Source organism: Lepidochelys olivacea (assembly GCF_965140295.1).
Source record: "Lepidochelys olivacea isolate rLepOli2 genome assembly, chromosome: 8".
Classification (NCBI taxonomy): domain Eukaryota; kingdom Metazoa; phylum Chordata; order Testudines; family Cheloniidae; genus Lepidochelys; species Lepidochelys olivacea.
This window is the reverse complement of record NC_140418.1, coordinates 51,330,703-51,349,267: the sequence shown is the minus strand read 5'-3', so window position 1 is coordinate 51,349,267 and position 18,565 is coordinate 51,330,703. Positions and strand designations below refer to the sequence as shown.

Genomic DNA, 18,565 nt, shown 5'->3' with positions numbered 1-18,565 from the left:
CTTGGCCCCTGTACCAGCTGGTGGAGAAAGCTTGGTGCTGCCTGGAAGCATGTTTGGTGCTGTCCCTAGGGCTTTCCCCCAGTAACAAAGCTTGCTGAGTGGCTGTGAAAGGGCTGGCTCTGGACTGTGTGTACATTTGTTGCTGTTTAGAGGAAGTCTCGCTGTCCACCCCGCACCCCGTGGCACCCCAGAAGTATTCTCTCCCTCATGTGCCAGTGTGCTTCGGAGCAGGAGGCCAGCTGGTCCGAGTGTGCCCTAACTCCCCAGCTGATGGGCAGCCCGCCCTCATCGAAATACACAGCCTGGAGGTAACCAACCACCCAGCCACCTGCAACTGAGAGCTGCCATCCCATCACCCACCTGCACTGCTCCATAACCCCTCATACCCTCCCATCCCCTGCCTGTACTGCCCTATAATTCTTCATACCCTCCCATCCCCCGCCTGCATGGCCCTTTAACCCCTTGTGCCCTCCCATCCCCCACCTGTAACCCCTCATACCCTCCCATCCTCCGCCCGCACTGCCCCTGTAACACTTTGTACCCTTCCATCCACCACCCACACTGCCCCTTTAAACCTGAGGGCCCCAGATTGAGGGACCTGAGTTTTGTGCTGTCTCTCCATTTCCCTGAGCAGTGCCAGCTCCCTTCCCGCCCATGTCTCACTGTTTCAAACAGTGCTATGGTAAAGCACAGTAGGATCTACACAGACCAGTTAAGGAACAACATGTTAGTGTGCTTTAGAAATCAACCCCTCCCACCACACCATGGAGACATGCCCTTAGGAACTAGCCATGCCTTTCAGTGACTAAGACTTTAGGGTTGAGCAGTGTCCTTAACCTGGGCTCAAGAGGACATCATGTGCACCTTCACAGCGGGCTGCATGTTTTGCCAGCACGCTCTGCCATCGTAAAATGGAATCACCCAAAGCTGTGGTACTCTGCTCTGGAGCCTTTGGCCATAGTGCAGACGGAGGGATCTCACACAGGACTAGGGCCATTCTGGTTCTTACAGGTCCTTGAATGAGACTCCAAGGCAGTTCCAGGTTCTGCACAAATTGCTTTTATTGTCAGGTCCTCTGTGTGAGTTACCTGGGTTGGCTCTTATACCCTGTAGCTGTCCAAATGACTGGTCTCATTGGGCCAAAGGCCTTGGAGTCACAACTCTCTCCTTTGAGCATAAGCTTTTGTGAGCTACAGCTCACTTCATCGGATGCATTCATTGGATAAACATGGGGAAATAGTTTTACGTTGTGTAATGACCCATCCATTCCCAGTCACTATTCAAGCCTAAGTTAATTGTATCCAGTTTGCAAATTAATTCCAGTTCAGCAGTCTCTCGTTGGAGTCTGTTTTTGAAGTTTTTTTGTTGAAGTATTGCCACTTTTAGGTCTGTAATCGAGTGACCAGAGAGATTGAAGTGTTCTCCAACTGGTTTTTGAATGTTATAATTCTTGACGTCTGATTTGTGTCCATTTATTCTTTTACGTAGAGACTGTCCAGTTTGACCAATGTACATGGCAGAGGGGCTTCAAAAACAGACTCCAACAAGAGACTGCTGAATTGGAATTAATTTGCAAGCTGGATACAATTAACTTAGGCTTGAATAGAGACTGGGAGTGGATGGGTCATTACACAAAGTAAAACTATTTCCCCATGTTTATCCCCCACCCCCAACTGTTCCTCAGATGTTCTTGTCAACTGCTGGAAATGGCCCACCTTGATTATCACTACAATAGGTTTTCTTCCCCCCCCCCCAGCTCTCCTGCTGGTAATAGCTCATCTTAAGTGATCACTCTCCTTACAGTGTGTATGGTAACACCCATTGTTTCATGTTCTCTGTGTATATAGATCTCCCCACTGTATTTTCCACTGAATGCATCCGATGAAGTGAGCTGTAGCTCACGAAAGCTTATGCTCAGATAAATTTGTTAGTCTCTAAGGTGCCACAAGTACTCCTTTTCTTTTTGCGAATACAGACTAACACGGCTGCTACTCTGTGCTCCCTCAAATTGTCTCCTAAGAAGAGAGTTTTCAATCTGGTGGCTAGGGCACTAGCATGGGACTTGTGAGACCTGGGCTCAAGTCCCTGCTCTGCCACAGACTTTCAGTGTGACCCTGGGCAAGTCCCCTAGCTGCATCGTTCCTCAGTTCCTCATCTGTGCTGGGGGGTAATACCCCTGCCCTGCCTCCCACGGGTGTTGGGAGGATAAATACATTAAAGATTGTGAGGTGCTCAGATATAGCAATGAGGGGGGCCATATAAGCACTTTAGGTAGATTGTGTTCCACAGCGTCTGCCCCTCTTTTCCCCTCTGAGCTGGAGCCTTCTCTCTCCCAAAGGACTGCAATCATAGGAGCCAGATCCCATTGTAAAAGGCAATTGCTTCTTATAGTTGTGTGGATCAAGATGGTAAACACATCCGTGCATATGCTCCGGGATAACATGTATGCCCAAAGACGGCTTTGAGAAAAGCATCCCCAGTACTAGTAAAGCCTTTGCCAAAGCAATTTAGCTTTCAGACAGGCCTTGGTCACTGTTCTTAAGTCTCTGCTCTTGCCTCCTAGGTAATCCTTCATGACACCAAAGAACAGGAGGAGATGCGAGCCTTCCCAGGGCCTCTGGTCAGGTACAATGCCATTGGAGGTGTACAGTAAACCATGCGCCCTATCAGCATTCCTTTCTGTCCCAGCATTCAGCTTCTCTCCAGGCTGCTACACACACAGCTTGACCGTTAAAAGAGGATATGGTCACCCGGAATTAGAGATGAGCCCAAGCCATGTAATTTGGATTCATGTTTCAAACTCCCCAAAGCCTCGGGGTGTTCAGGTCCGGGTTTTGGCTAGGCCCTCTGTAAAGATAAGGACCATCGGCAAAGTCCAGGTCCAGATTCAGCAATGTGCATGTGGTTGGTTGGATCTGTGGGTTTGCTCTATTGGGAATGCTCAGAGAACATTGTTTGACTGTTTGGTTCTTATTTCGTAACCAAGTTCAAGGAAACCTGGGTTGTAAGAAGGGGTTGTGGGACAGCCACAGTGGTTCGGATGAGCAGGTGTTTCAGTCCCCTCATGCTCTGCAGAACCGAAGTCTGATGTCGTGCTCCTTGGGAGCTGAGCTTCAGTAAGAGTAGACCTGATACCAGATACGTTCTAAATGTTTGTGGCTTGGCCATCTGAAAAATGGGAATCGTAATAACCAGCTTTATTACATGTTTTGTCTGACGGATGCATTGTGGTGTTATTGATATGTATGTGAATATCTCTGATTTTCTACCTCTCCTTGAATTTCGGGAGTCCTCCACATAACTCACAGAGTCCTGGGAATCCTCCCTTATGCGGTTAAGGATGTCCTGCCTTGCACTTGCCAACATCTTCTTTGTTTGTTCCTGCAGGGAGGATTTGCACAAGGTGGATGTGATGACGTTTTGCCAGCGCAGAGTGGCCATGAGCTGTGATTTGGAGACTCAGAGAGGCAGAGACTCAGCCCTGCTCTGGAAACTCTTGGTCCTCCTTTGCCGGCAGAACGGGGTGTGTGTCCTTTTGCGTTGTGATGCATTCCAGTCCTTTTGAGTCTTTTTGGTTCAGTTAAGGATGGCTCGTTGTGAGATTCCCTTTTGTGTGTCTGAAGCAGCCAGGTGCTGCTATGGGGGATCTTAAATGCATTTCACTCCTCCATTAATGCTGACCACCAGTGCGGCCCAAAGCACCAGGTACATTGAAGAGACACCTCTCCAGGGCTGTTCCCCAAACCAGGTGCAGCACCTTTGAAATACCAATGTTCCAATGGAACAGCAGCACCTAAAGAGACACTGTCAACTTAATTTATGAGCCAACATTTCTGTCCAGAAGGAGATTAGTGTATCAAACCCAATCTGCAGGAGATCTGCCACTGAATGTTAGAAGGAATCAGGACCAGACCACTGAGATCTATAAAGTTTGATTTTTGCTATTATGTCCCTTGTTGATGACTCATTGCCTTGACTTTCTCTCCACTAACACTGTGTATATGTGATTAAGACAATGACACTCACTAGGACAAAAATCATATGGGCCACTGATCTTCATGCTTCAGGGCATAGATTGACCAGGAGTGATGGGTCAGGAAGGAATTATTCCCCATAGTACGGTAATATTTGGTGTGGTGCTTTTGGGGGGATTTATACCTACCTCCATATTATGCAGTGTTGTCCACTGGCCAAGGCTGGATACCAGACTAGATGGGCCACTGGTCTGTTCTAAGATGTCAGTTCTCATGTACCTCCATTTCCCTGTGCAGTCCATGGTGGGTTCAGACACAGCTGAGCTGCTGATGCAAGACTGCAAGCGCCTGGAGAAGTATAAAAGGCAAGACCCAGGGGCTAATCTGATCAACCTGACCAATGAAGAGTGGCCAGTGCAGGGCTCCGGGACACCAGACCTCCTCACTGGGGAGATCCCACCCAGCATGGAGACACCAGAGCAGAGAGTGGAGAAATTCACCAAGCTCCTCTTCTATGGCAGAAAGAAAGTAAGTAGGGTGCATGCACACCTGTGTCTCCAGAGACTCCCCACTGCTCCCTTTCTAACGTTTTCCCTGCCTGCAGTGGAAAGGGTGGGTTTTCCAGGGCCACGAACCCCTCTCTGTAATTGATTGGGAGGCGGTCTGAGCAACGCAGCTCTCATTTTCCATGGGTGCTGGCGGTGATACCTCCACAGTGCTCCTGTAACTGTCACTGGCTCAGAGAGCCAGGAATTGGGTCCAGGTCTTTCTCTGACTGCAGTGCGGAGTCTGTTGCTAATCCTCCCTTGGCCCAGTCTAACACTGGCTTGTCTTTTGAAGAGGGCTCGAATGGGTGGTAGTGGCTAAGGAAGGTCCCTGTGTCACTGTGCCTTAGGGGGGTCACAACTGAGAATACCAAATTCAGCACAAGCTACTGGGAAAAAGGGCAGACAAACCCCAAAACTGGTGGTTGTTTTTCCATGAAATATACCAATCCAGCAACAAAAGTAATCTTCTGTCTCACCACACTGGCTAACAAGAAGTCAGGAATGCAGTCTCCTTAAGTACTCCAGTCCTGGATTCAACACCCAGACACTAGACTTAATGATGAGTGGTTATTTAAAACCAATTTAATCAAACAAAAGGTTCTTCTGATCCCAAAGGACCAGCCACATACCCAGATCAATATATAACTCAGATCTTACCCAGTAATCACGCCATTGCCAATCCGTCAGTATCAAAAATCTAAAGGTTTATTTATAAAAAAGAAAGAAAGGTGGGAGTTAAAATTGGTTTAAAGGAATCAAATACATACAACAATTGCAAAGTTCTTGGATCAGGCTTGTAGCAGTGATGTAATTAAACTGCTGGCTTGTGAAGTCTGTGGTTGCTTCCAAATCATTGGAAGGTCCTCGGTCCCTTGGTTGGAATGCTCCCATTAGTATAAGTTCATAGTCCAGAGGTTTGAGCAGGAAAGAGGCAAAATGGAGATGTTTCCAGGGCCTTTTATAGCTTCTGCCAAGTGAAGGGAAACCCACTGTTCTAGTTTGTGGAAAATTACAGGTAACAAGATGGAGTTTGGAGTCACATGGGCAAGTCACAATACTGCATGCTTCGTTTAGTTATAGCAGAGGCAATTACCCATACTCTAGTTAGAATGTCCTCAGGAAAGTCCATTAAGTGTAGATAGGCGTCTTCCATGGTCCATTGTAAGCTGAGTGTTCTTTGATGGGCCATTCAACTTCAATAGTCCCTTCACAATATGCTAGCTAAATATCTTGTTGGTGTTACCACAGGAGCAAACATTTGAAATACAGGTACATAGTTAATAATTGTAACTTCAGATACAAAAATGATACATGCATACAAATAGCATAATCATATTCAGCAACTCATAACCTTTCCATAGACACCTTACTTGACATATTTTGTACAACATTTGTTGCAAGTATATAATAGCGGTAGCAACAATGATCTACGTGGTCATATTTTAATCAGATAACATCACACCCTGTTTGTAGAATTAACCCCTGAATCTGCATTAGGGCAAAAATGTCCCACTGTTGCTAACACCAAGGCAGCACCACTGATGATAGCAATTGCAGGAGCTCTGCTGTCGATAACCAGTGTGACAGATAAGCCTTATTGGGGTGGGGTCCAATAGATACAGCAGGGGTGCTGGAACAATTTGTACAGTGGGGTTGCTGAGAGCCATTGAACCAAACTGTAAAACTTGTGTGTGACGGAAACCACTTCAAGACAGGGGTGTGTGGCAACCCCTCCAGCACTCCTAGTTCCAGCACTTTTGGGACACAGTGTTCCAAATTGTAATGGCCAAGGGCATCTCATCTAAGAGCTCCTGCGTTTGCTATCACAGTTGGAGCTGAACTGGTGGTCGCAATGGTGGGAGGGAAAACCTCTAGTGCAGAGAAGGCTTTAGTGCCCAGTCTAGAATTCTGACTTTGTGGCATTAATTGCTAATAGGCAGCCTGGAGCTTGTAGTCAATGGGACAGCACTAATACTTTTGTACAGGTAGGAATAAACATAAGGAGGCCTGGGTGATGGAGAACAATTTATCTAAGCTGGCTCCAGATGGGTAAACCCAACAGTCACATCATCCATTGCAGGCTTGAGCTGGCCCCATGTTTGGGGGGATATATTACACCCATGGGAAAAATCAATTCATTTCTCGCAAACCCAGCTCCCTGCAGATGGGAAGAAGCCCCAGGCTAGGGGAATCCATCTGTAGGTCCCATGCTTGGCCTTGGAAAGTAAGGACCTTCCTTTCACAGCAGTGGGAGAGAGAGAAATGGTAACAGGACAATTTTTTTTCTCCTGACTGTAGGAAGCCCTGGACTGGGCCATGAGAAGTCATCTGTGGGGTCATGCCCTATTCCTGTCAAGCAAGATGGACCTGAGGACCTACAGCTGGGTTCTGTCTGGGTGTGTAGGAGCTGCCAGAGCATGGTGCTCAAGAACCCTCCACATGATTGGCCCCCTCCCCTGCCATTCACAGCTGCATAACATCCCTGTTGAGTCTCCCACTTTGTCCGTGCTTCACACAACCTGAGCCCTTGGATGGAGGATTTCTGCTGTTTGTCTCTCCCTACCTTGGAGATGAGCAAGGGGTTTGGGCTCACCGATCACTCTATCTTAGGTACTTACATGGCCCCCTCACTGCCGTATCTGAAGGCCGCACACTCTTTAATGTATTTATCCTCACCCAGCCCTGTAAGGTAAGGAAGTTTTATCCACGTGTTACAGAGGGGGAACTAAGGCATAGAGAGGCTAAGGGAGTTTCCCAAGGTCATAGAGGAAGTGTAGCAGAGCAGGAATTGAACCCAGACTATCCATGTACTACGCTAGTGCTCTAATCACTGGACCGCCCTTCCTTCCTGTCAGCATAATGGCCTGTCTCTCTGCTCTCGGTTTGCAGGTTCACAAGCACGCTGGCCCTCAACGACCCTCTGCAGACTCTCTTCCAGCTCATGTCCGGAAGGATACCTCAGGCTGCGCTGGTACTGAATGGAAAAGCATCTGGCTCCCTCCCTGCCCTCAATGCCTTGTGTTGGTGTAGGGTAGGGGAGTGGGCCTCAGTGGCACTCTGCAGTGCTTCATAGGATGACATCTCAGTATCATCAATTTGTCCTTTAGGATGTTCACTGCAGTGAACAGCAAAGTAACTGGCCATTTTTCACTGTGCTGCTAAGCTGGCTGCCTGTTGCCACCTCCCAGATGGCATCAGGGTCCCTGCCTATTTCTGTTTGCCCCATGAGACTGGGGTAACCATATCCTGGTGCGGTGATGCGTTTGCATGTGCATGTCCGTGCGCTGCCTCGATGCATGGCAACCCAATATCATCACGTGCCAATGCAACGTCGTGAGCAGCACAGTGAACAGTCGGACTCTTTTAACTGTCTGGCTCACAGGGACAGGACAGGTTCATGCCAAAGGGGCTGTCCTGTGAATATGGGATGGGTGACAACCCCAGTATGATGTAGTGACCCCTCCTAGCACCAGCACAGTGGCATTCCTCTATAGGAACCTGATACAGTGGGGATGCAGCGTAAGAACCTAGTGCGCCACATAGGGTTGCATGACAGTGTGCTGTGGTGGCACAGGGTGGGGGAGGCATGGAGCTGACTTGCAGAAGGTCTCTGTGGAGGCATGAAAGAGCACAGAGGCCTGAAATTTGAGGGGACATGGAAAGCTCAGGCTGACAGAGGGAATGCAGGGAGGGTGAAGCGGCCCAGGTCAGCTGATTGGAGTGGAGGCTGACACAGAGGCATGATGCTAGGTGAATGTTTTTGGTTACTTGGCATAAACTAATTGCTATTAAGTTGGCTTCTTGCAGAAGGCACAAACTGCCAGGCAACATTTGTGAAGCCACAGCCAGAAGCAGGAGAAGAGAAATGCACTGTAGCTTTTTTGCCTCCTCTGCCTTTAGGTCTCACTTGAACAGATGTAGTCACTTCATTTCTTTATTCACAGACAGTGTTCCTTCCCTTGTGATGCTTCAATAGCTCTGTACCTAGTAAAGGTCAGATCAAGGAGCTAAAGCAGCCAAACTATTTATTCATCTTTCTTTGTTTCTGCTCCCAGTGCTGTGGGGATGGCAGGTGGGGAGACTGGAGACCACACCTGGCAGTGATGCTGTCCAATCAGGTTGGGGGCACTGAGCTGAACCACCGGGCCATCGTCGCCATGGGAGACACCTTGGGTGAGGAGAGGTGATGACTGGGCCCAGCTGAGTGGCCCACACTTAGCGTCAGATAGGACGCCCCATTGTGCTTACACTTTTAGCGTACTCCATTACAGGAGGTGGGAGGATGGTGACATAATGGTTAAACATGCCTCTGGGTTCAAAACCACCCTGATGGAAATAAGCTTAGTCTCGGTTCTGTCCCCACTGTAGAGCCAGCCACATCACCTTCACCACCACACACAGCTTGGCCTTGCTGGGAGCGTGCGCTGAGCATCCACTTGGAATGCCATCTTGCTCATTTCATACCAGTGGTTGGGATCATTGGTGGTGCACAGCTGGAAAGTTCCTACTACTGCTACCCAGAAAAGAGGAGCTCAGATATTTACATTCCAGTTGCAATAAGATTTGCTGCCACAAAATAGACACTCAGAAATGTACAGGCCACCCAGAAAGCACAGGTCAACATTTTCTGATGTGGATGGCTAAAGTTAGACACCTAAATTAGAAAAGGGCCTTTCCGAGATGCTGAGTACACAGAGCTCCCGCTGGCCAGGCTTACCTCCTGCAGAAGCCAAGTTCATTTTTTAAAGTTTTGTCTATGTGTATGGACCCCCCGACATATACTTCAGTGGGGCAGAGAGAGGCCATTTGAGAACAGGTGGCTGACAAGGTGCCCTCAGGGTAAGGTGAGCCCATCTAGGACTGGTGGGACGGCTGGCTATCTGCTCAGCTCTCTTGGCCAGCCTGGATTTTTGTCTGTGGAATTGGTGGCGTGAGTGGATATCTGCTCAGTTCTCTTGGCTAGCTTGGGCTTGTGCTGCTTTTATGCATTTGGGAGTGAGTTTGTATCATGGAGTGGTTTAAATGGGTGCAGTACATGCTGTTGTGAACTCACTGCCCACCATGAAGGAACTATGAGTTGGGGCGACTTACATACATTCAGAGATGTCTTCTCGCCCCTGAGCCATCTGATGCCAGCCACTGGTCTCGCCTGCCCCTGCATAGGTCATTCTGGGGGACTGGTGCAGCAGTCTTTTCTCTCGTGAATTCCCTACACTGTGACCTTGGGGCTCTGCTGCTGACTTCACTCTTTGCTTCCAAGATGAACAATCCTTTATTTTCCTCTTTAGCTCAGCCCCATGACTGTATTAATAAATTACTGCACAGCTTCTATTAAAGTGCCATAAGATGCCTTGGCAGCATAAGGGGCTATGTAAGCTGTTGTGAACCGATGTATGTATGTTTGTGAGCCTTGACAAGATTGTGCATCTGCTCCTTTCCATGTAATTGTGTAGTGTATGCAATTGTGACTGTGTGTCTGTGTGCTTGTGTCCAAAGGCCTGTATCTGCCTGCATACCCCTGCCCATACACCTGTGTGCCTGGCTGCCTTTAATACAGCGAGCCTACATGTTCCAGGGCAATGTAACGTGTGTGTGGAGATGTACCGCAGTATATGTGCAGACATGGGTGTAAGTAACTGTGTAAAGACAGGTGTGCAGGGTGGCAGGGAAAGGAATGGGAATACTGCTCTCCCCTGCACGCTCAATCAGATAATAGACACTGTATACTCCTGCTGGTGAAATATCCCTATCGCAGGCTCTGAAATGCATACCTCTCTGCCCTAGTGCCTGGGTCACAGATGTGGCTGACAGAGAGACTTAATCAGCTTATTCTTAGTGCCAGCTATGCGGTGACAATGGTAGAAAGTCTCACCACAGATCTTGCTACATGGAAACAACCTGAAGAAGCTAAACGGGAGCCAGACACTTACTGGCACGTGCTTCTGCCACCCAGTCAGGTCGTCTAATGGAAAATTAAACTTGATGAATAGCAAAATAACAGTCGTGCAAGAGGATGTACGGTGAAGGGGTTGCCTCGGGGTTGGGGGCCCTGGATGGGCAGAGAGGGGAGATGAATACAGCTGTTTTATCATGTGCGCATTTGAAGGTGTATTTTTCTTGTGACTGGCTTTTGTCCATCTTCTTCCTGTCCAGCTGGGAGAGGGTTAATACAAGCTGCTCACTTCTGCTATCTAACGGCGAATGTCCCTTTTGGTCACTACGGGGTTAAGACAGACCACATGGTGTTGCTGGGCAGTGACCCCAGGTGAGTAAGCCAAGCAGGTAGGCTCCTGCAAATATTTACAATTGTCATTCTTAGGAGTCAGAACAGCTCCCCCAGGGATCTCCCAGGGCTTTAAAAACAGGAACTAACACTCCTCGGAGGGAGGAATCTGCCCTGTGCCAGGACCTGTCATACAAGACAGACGGAAGGGGGGTGAGGAATCTGGCCACCCAGCACCATAGCCCCCAGGGCAGATGGGGGCCAAGTCTGCCTGGCGTCTGCTGGGGGCCCCGGGGTGGGGGCCCTCCCCGGGCTATCTCAGTCCAAGTTTCTTCTTCTCTTTCTGCTTCTTGTGCACCACATCGATGTTGTGATCCTTCCACATGCTCTTGCGCAGTTTGATGGGGTGTAGTCATTGGGGTCCTTGAAGCTGACAAACCCATAGCCCTTGGTCTTCCTGGTTAGGAACAGCAAGGTGGAATGCTGCGCCTAAGGGCATCTCTACAACAGTGGCATAGCTGGGAACAGAACCCAGGAGTTCCCTGCTAACCTCGCTAGAGTGCTGTGCATTGTGCTAATGGCCAAAGATATACAAATTCCAGTCCCTGCCTCCACCCAACCCCGAAGACCCTGTTCCATCCCCTGCTCATTCCTCCCACCCCGCAGGGAGCCCAGGCTTCCCTTGGCTGGGGAGTCTGCCCGCTCTCTTACCCACATACCACGTGAGCCAGGAGCCGAGGTCTCGGAGCATTCTCCTGCGCTCCAGGAACAGACTCCGCGTGTGCCAGTTCACAATGCCACTCACTGAAATTTGGGCCAGGCATCCCTCTGCCTGTATGGAGGGGTGGCTGGGTCACATTTCAGTGGCATGGCAGCCATGCAGCTGGAGCAACACTCCAAATCGCTGCACCCTAGGTGACGGAAAATGCTGCTGTTGGGTATTCGATTGGTTGTGTTGAGCCAACTAGTTACAATGGGGGAGGCCCAGCCCACGTTCCGAAGAGCCTTGGAGGGCGATCCACTTGGCACTCATTCTACAGGTAGAGGGGATTAGGCACAGAAAGGGCAAGGGATGCTCCCAAGGACACACAGTAGGTCCCTGGAGAGAGAGAAAGACACACTGAACTCTGATGCTCTCAGGGCACTGAAGGGGTTATGCCAAGCAAATTGGCAGCCACATTACCTCCTGGATGTGTGGGTTGATCCTTTCATTGTAGTCACGTTAGTGGGGATGCATTGAAGCCGCCCAGCACCCAGGCAGCAGCAGTGTGCAGTGCTTGAAGGTAGATGGGTGTTTGGGCAGCAGTAATTTGATAATGTGGGGAGATGTTTTAACACACGTGAACGTTTTCCTCCTTGCCCACACCTTGCCTTCCAAGCCCCAAAACATAAATACCCCTACCCACATATATCAATAACTGGAGACTGGGTGTATCCCCCAGGTGTTAGCTGTGGAGAACCCACCTGCTATTAACCAAACTGTCCACTGGATGTCACTGTGGCTCCAGTTCCACAGGGATCAGCCTGGTTCTGAAAAGTGACTTCAGCTCTGTGTCTCCGGAAGAGAGTAATGATCTGTTTCATTTGGAGAGGCTCTTTGCTTTGGATTTCTGAGTGAAGGTCACTGCTCAGCAGCCCCATCTCACTTGGTCTGATTCACTGCAGCCTGGAGTTATTGTTCACATCTGGGCAAAGTGGATGTAAAAAGCTGCCCACTTGGAATGGCAATGCTTGCCAGTCGCTGTGCACAGGTGCGAATGATTGCACAGAGGGTAAAAGGCAGTGGAAAGCAGGTCCACAGTCTGCAGGACCGCCTAGTAGAATCCAGATCCCCATTGATGGAGTGTGGTAAATAGAGTAATTTACTGTAAAGGGACAAAATATTTTTTACGGGCTGGGATTTTCAAAGAGTTCAAGGCAGCCTACCTCCCTCAGGGCCCAGCTAGAAATTTTACTTCCTAAAAAATTCCTGCTGTGTTACTAGCACTCCAGTGAAAGGATTTTAACAATCTAATTTGCTTTTCGCCATTTATGCTGTTCGTTCCTTTTTAGCATCATGGAGGTTTCAGACTTGCCCTATTTACAAATACCATGTCACACACTTAGACAATGCACAGGTGCCTCTAGTAAACACTTATTAATATTGCAGAGGTTTTCTGCTGCTATATGAGCTACAGGGATTTGGGGTGTGCCTGTGGTTCTGCAGGTGCTGGAGGGGCAAGGGAGTGCTGCGTGGAGTGAATGGGGCGGGTGTTATAGGATGTTACAGAGGATTGCTGTACCTCTTCACTTCCTTGCTTTTAAAGGTTTGTGTGGATGGGTTTGGTGCTTACCTGCTTTATAAGGAAGCTTTTGTTGGTGGGATTTGACTGGCTGTGGCATCAATCAGTTTCACTTTTGCTGCTAGTAAGTTTAACATTCTGAAGATTATTGGGGTGAGGGATGGACGCTCAGTATCCCAGACATGCAGGTTTATCATGGAGAGGAAGAGTCTTGCTTTCTGGCCCTGACCTCACATCTCTGCATTCTCCTTTCAGTCAGACATTTGTACAGTTTGCCAGGACAGAATCTATCCTGAGGACTGAAGTCTTTGAGTATTGTCAGATGCTGGGACGTCCCAAATCCTTCATCCTCTCCTTCCAGGTAATGAAAACAGTCAGGTACAGCCAGTACATTTGATGTGCAGAGCTGCCAGTGCTCAATGTGCTGTAATGTAACCTCTCCACAAATCACAACCTAATGCATTTCTGATATGCCTGTTGCCACAGACTATGGTATAAAATTACGTTCGGCCTTCAAATGGTCTCTAAAGAACTCTGCTGTCCCCCATGTCTTGCTTCACCCAGTGTTATTTACAGATAGTTTTTCTCTTTTCTTTTCCTCCATCTCCTGGCTAAGTACCATCCTCAGCCTCAACTGTCGCTGGCTGGTCTGGGCATGGCTGTGTACATCCTCACCCAGTATAGACAGCTCAGGGCAATGTCTCAATTTCTATAATCCAGAGGTGTGAGTGAGAGGTGATTTTCATCCCCTCTATGTCTGGGCAGTGAATTGGGAGCTCGTGAACGTGTAGGATGTATTAGGATTGGCACACTACATGCAGGCACTGCACCAGCTTCTTCACCCAGGACTGCCAGTGCATGTCAATAACAGCCCTGCTGTGCCCTTGTTATTTCTGTCCTACCCTTACTCTGCCAATGGATCTCAGTCCTCACCTGAAGAGTGCCTTGCTATTCCATTCCTGGGTACTACATACAGCTCTGTTGATGGCCAGTGTCATCTAGTCATTAGAATAAGGGACTAGGACTTGCCATTGGCAAGTCGTATGGCTGTGTGCCTCCGTTTTCCCCGCCCGTGTAAAGAGTGTGCTAACTCTCATCTGTGTCGCTGTAGGGTTGTGAGGCTTTATGTAGTATTTGTAAAGTGGTAAGGATGAAAGGAACTATAAAAAGGCAGAGCCCCCATGCCTGAATCCACAAAGGGATTTAGGAACCTAATCCCCAGATTTAGGCACCTAAAGCCCATTTTTAGGCCCCACTGCCATCCACAAAAGCCCTGCTCAGCAGCTACCGAATGCTGTGGGTGCCTAAACTCACTCGGGACCTAAATTTACACTGTAAAAGTTCTCTAGGTGCCAAAATTTCTACCTTCTGAGTTTGCTGCCTCACTGTAGGCATCCAGACCCCTGTCTAACACCTAATGCCCAGAACAATCCATAACCTGGAGGAAGATAGATGTTTGTCCGCCTAACGTGTGTGCAGCCTGATCCAGTGGGCATGCCTAACTCCATACAAAACAGTGAGGGGTGGGAAGAGAGCTTCCCTTATAACTTATAATGGTTAGGGTACTCACCCTGGATGTGGGAGACCATTGGTTCAAATCCCTCTTCAGCCTGATGAGAAGGGATTTGAACAGGCCTCTGCCACTTCTCAGGTGAGTGCCTGAACCACTGGGCTGTAGAATCATTCTTGCTTTGGCCCAATTAATATTTAATTATTCATGTATTTAATTAAAGTGGCACAACCTCAATAGGAGAGATTGAGGGAAACCTATATCAGACTATTCCATAGGGCAGATCCTTCTACAAATCCCTTCTCCTCATCAGGAAGAGGGGGAGATTTGACCTGGTAGCCTCCTATATCTGCTCCTCCTTCCCCGCCCTCAGCTGTTTTGCATGGAGTCTGCCAGATCAGTTCCCACATGTGGCTTGGGTGGAGGAGGGCCTATCTTTCCCCCGTTTGTGGATCACTAGCTGAGATAGATGCCTCCTTGCAACCTGGACATAGGCTCAGAACTCTGTGAGAGGGGCAGGGCTTAGAGCACACCCCTCTCCTTGGCATCTCCCATTGGCTAGCATGCTGGCTTTTGTGGATCGCAAAAACTTGGGCCTCTCCATGGCAGCTAAGCCAGCCTTACTCCTGGGTCTCCCCATTCATTATATAGGGAGTCTAGGTGCCTAACTCAGGCTTTGTGGATCCCATTGTTGTGCCAGCGATTTTCTAGGCACCTAAAAATTAGGCGGTACAGCAGCTAAATCCCTTTGGGGCTCCAGGCCCATTTACTAGTGTCACTGCTGTTTATCGCTGTCTGTCCCTCTCTCCCCTGGCCTGTAGCACTTCTCGCCACGTCCAGTCTTAAACCCTGCCACCATCATAACCCTGCCCTGCCGCACCCCCTGCTACTACAACCCCGGCTAGACCAACCTCCCTCTCGACTTGCAGCTCTTTACCTAACTTGTGGGCAAGGGGAAGCATTTGGAGTCATGGAGAAAGGCAGCATCAGCACTATCTGCTGAGAGTGCATGGCTGCTTTTATCCCAGGTGATTCACAGCCTTGGGGTTTTGTAGGGTCCATAGGTGCTCAGTCTCCTTGATCATCGAGTGACCTGGGAGCCTGCAGCTCTTCAGTTTTGTGTAAGAAAAGAAGAGTCACCTTTCGGCTAGACTCACTGCCATGTGCTCTGCGAGGGGCTGCCCTTGAAATCCATGTGGAGGGCTTGAGTCTGCGCTGCCTTTCACGCCTGTGCAGAGGACGTGCAAAGCAGAACGGTGACGGTTACACACTTCGCACAGATACGAAGCAGTGAGAGATCAGGCCCTCCCTGGGCTCATCAGAGCTTCCTCAAAGGAGGGTCTTTTGAATTCACTCCTCTTCACAGATCATCAGAGCATGAGTCTAGCAAGTTTCAGGGCAGAGTGCCACATGTATTTATCTGCTTTAGTTTTTGCCTAGCTTTCCCTTCTCTAATAGCCATGCGTAACTGATGTACTTTTAACATTGTGCATAAGCACCCAGCTGCTGCAGCCTCAAGCCCTGCACAAATCAGGTGAATAGATAAATATTTCTGGCTAGGGTCCTCCCCCAGAGATCGGCTGGCACATCTTTACCCTGACTTCAAAACCAGCCTCGCTGCAATTCCAGCCGTGAGCCCGAGGTGAGCCGAACCAGCTAGCCTGCTGCAATGGATGGTGGGTTTGTGATATGGACAAACACCCCTTACAGATCAGAATGAGACCTTCAGCCCCACTGACCCAAGACATGACCAACTGAGCCTGTCTTTATTTCGTGCCTTTCTAAGCAGACATGTTAATGTGGAATTCTAAGATATGGCATGGTGCTGCAATAGGGCTGGGCTCTTCCCTTCTTGACTGCAAGTTGGTACTTCATTGTCTAGGCACTAGAGGCCCCCACTAGGCTAGGTGCAGCACAGATGCATAGGGAGAGAGAGTCTGTGGCCCAAAGAGCTAACAGTCTAAACAGAGAAGACAGGCAAAGGGGAAACAGGCACAAAGAGGGAAGTTACTCAAGGTCACAAAGCAGAGCCAAGACTAGACTCTAGATCTCCTGATTTGCAGTCCTGTGTGTTACCCACTGGTCCATGCTGCCTCTGAGCCAGACACCTCCATCAAGGCTGTATGGGGACCTCAGCTTCTGAGCAGCTGGGCTGCTGCTTCTTTCCTTTTCTTCTCCCCACCTGGACAGTCATTTTTTTTCATTCCTTTTCCAAGGTGTATAAACTGCTTTATGCTGCACGCCTGGCGGACTATGGTCTCACCTCCCAGGCCTTGCATTACTGCGAAGGGATTGGCACAGCTCTGCTAGACCAGACCCAGGCCAACCATCCGGTGCTGTTAGAACAGGTTATCAAGGTGCGTCTCTCGTAACCAGTCCTTGTTTGCTTTGGCTGTGGGTGGGGGTTAGCTGAAGTGTTTAATGGGTGAAATCCTGGCCCTGTTGGTAGTTTTGCCCTTGATTTACGTGAGGCAGGATTTCAGGAATGCCGTCAAGTTGCCTAGGCCTATATTTTACTTACAATCAACCTTCTGTTGTGAGGACCATTCTCGGAGCTCCTGGAGCTCCCAAGAGCTCAGCACTTCTGAAAATCGGCCCCAAACATCTATTTGCAGGAGTATGACAACTAAGATCAACCCAGTACAGCTGTGAGTCCTTTGGGATGCAATAGGCTGTGCTGTCTGGCTGCCTCTGGTGATTTTTCTGTAGCAGCTGCCTAAATGAGATATGTGCTGGGCTCACCCATGGTGCTGAAACAACTCCACAAGAGCCAAGTCAAATATCAAATAAAGGGGAGTGGAGGGGGAAGGGGCAACATGTGCCAACTAGGAAAGAACACAAAATTGCAGAAGAAGGAAATCTCACTTTGAAGCTTCTACAAAGTTAAAAATGGTGGAGACTTATGAAGCTAAAATCTATTTTAAAATGGTTCTTGATATTTCCTCTTGAATGTATCATTCTGGGATAACATTTGCGTGGTATGTTGCAAACTCAGGTGTGATAACTGATTCTGAGGATGTTTGTGTGTGTTCATAGGCAGCTACTTCGCTATTCACTATTAGAACTGGTCTGACTTGCATTAGAAGGAATATTCCACAAGAAATCATGATCTCACAACAGCTACAGGATCTGGGGTGTGTTATTGAAGTTGTCAGAGCTGGGTATTGTTGTTGTTGTTATTTTATGGTAGGATGTTGTAATTCTCACATCTATTTTAGTGATTAAAGTAGGCAGAAGTCTTAATTTTAAACCAGAAAATGTCTTATTTTGTCATGTTTAGATGGTGTTAGAAAAACAAGCCAACCCATTTGTCCCAAAAAACCAGAAGAATGAGCAGCAGCACCTGGCTTGTACATAGGGCTTTTCATCAGTGGAACTCAAAGCATTTGACAAAGGAGGGCAGTATCCTTGTACCCATTTCCCAGATGGGGGGACTGAAGCACATAGCAGGGAAGTAATGTGCTCAAGCCAGTGCCAGGGCTAGAATTCAAGGCTTTGGCATGCCGTTTCAGTGCTCAATCTACTAGACTACGTTGCCTCCCTGTTCATGGATGGAGCTCCAGTGATACAGGTGACTGTACCGATCCTTTTAGTAGCCAGCTGTCTCTTGTACCATTTGGCTCTATAGTATTGACAGTGGCACCTGCCCATTCTGCAGCACGGCCTTGTCATTGTCCTGGACATTATCCCATTCATCATTCTCTGAGTTCTGTTTCCTTCTAAAGCTCCATTGTGTGGAGCCCAGGAAACACAATACAATCAAAACCTAATTCACCTGAGATGAAGCAAAAGAAATATTTTCTGGTCATTGCCACAATGCAGATTAAAGAGAGAGAGAAAAAATACTTAGGTAATACACACCTGAGGCAGGTGCTGTGAAAATCCCTATCACACTAGCCCTAAAGTTGGAGTTACATAATGTTATAGCACTTACCTGGATCCACCTGTTGTGGAAACCTATTTACTCTAACAGCCTCTCAGATGGGCAGTTCTGCTGGGAATAACACTTCTCCTGCGAGAACGGGCTT

At 48.6% G+C, this 18,565-nt stretch overlaps 1 protein-coding gene across 5 annotated transcripts in view; it reads left to right on the top strand.

The window, feature by feature from the left end:
• Nucleotides 1-18,565, top strand: part of LOC311525175 (protein transport protein Sec16B-like) — a 44,713-nt gene that overhangs the window by 13,623 nt on the left and 12,525 nt on the right. For all 5 annotated transcript variants that reach the window (XM_084637042.1, XM_084637043.1, XM_084637040.1 and 2 more), the window contains 10 exons: nucleotides 151-308; nucleotides 2,564-2,625; nucleotides 3,388-3,523; nucleotides 4,272-4,502; nucleotides 6,821-6,918; nucleotides 7,412-7,493; nucleotides 8,578-8,695; nucleotides 10,676-10,787; nucleotides 13,283-13,388; nucleotides 16,754-16,894. In XM_084637042.1, coding sequence (XP_084493168.1) covers nucleotides 151-308; nucleotides 2,564-2,625; nucleotides 3,388-3,523; nucleotides 4,272-4,502; nucleotides 6,821-6,918; nucleotides 7,412-7,493; nucleotides 8,578-8,695; nucleotides 10,676-10,787; nucleotides 13,283-13,388; nucleotides 16,754-16,894 — 1,244 coding nt within the window. The remainder of the gene's footprint in view (nucleotides 1-150; nucleotides 309-2,563; nucleotides 2,626-3,387; nucleotides 3,524-4,271; nucleotides 4,503-6,820; nucleotides 6,919-7,411; nucleotides 7,494-8,577; nucleotides 8,696-10,675; nucleotides 10,788-13,282; nucleotides 13,389-16,753; nucleotides 16,895-18,565) is intronic.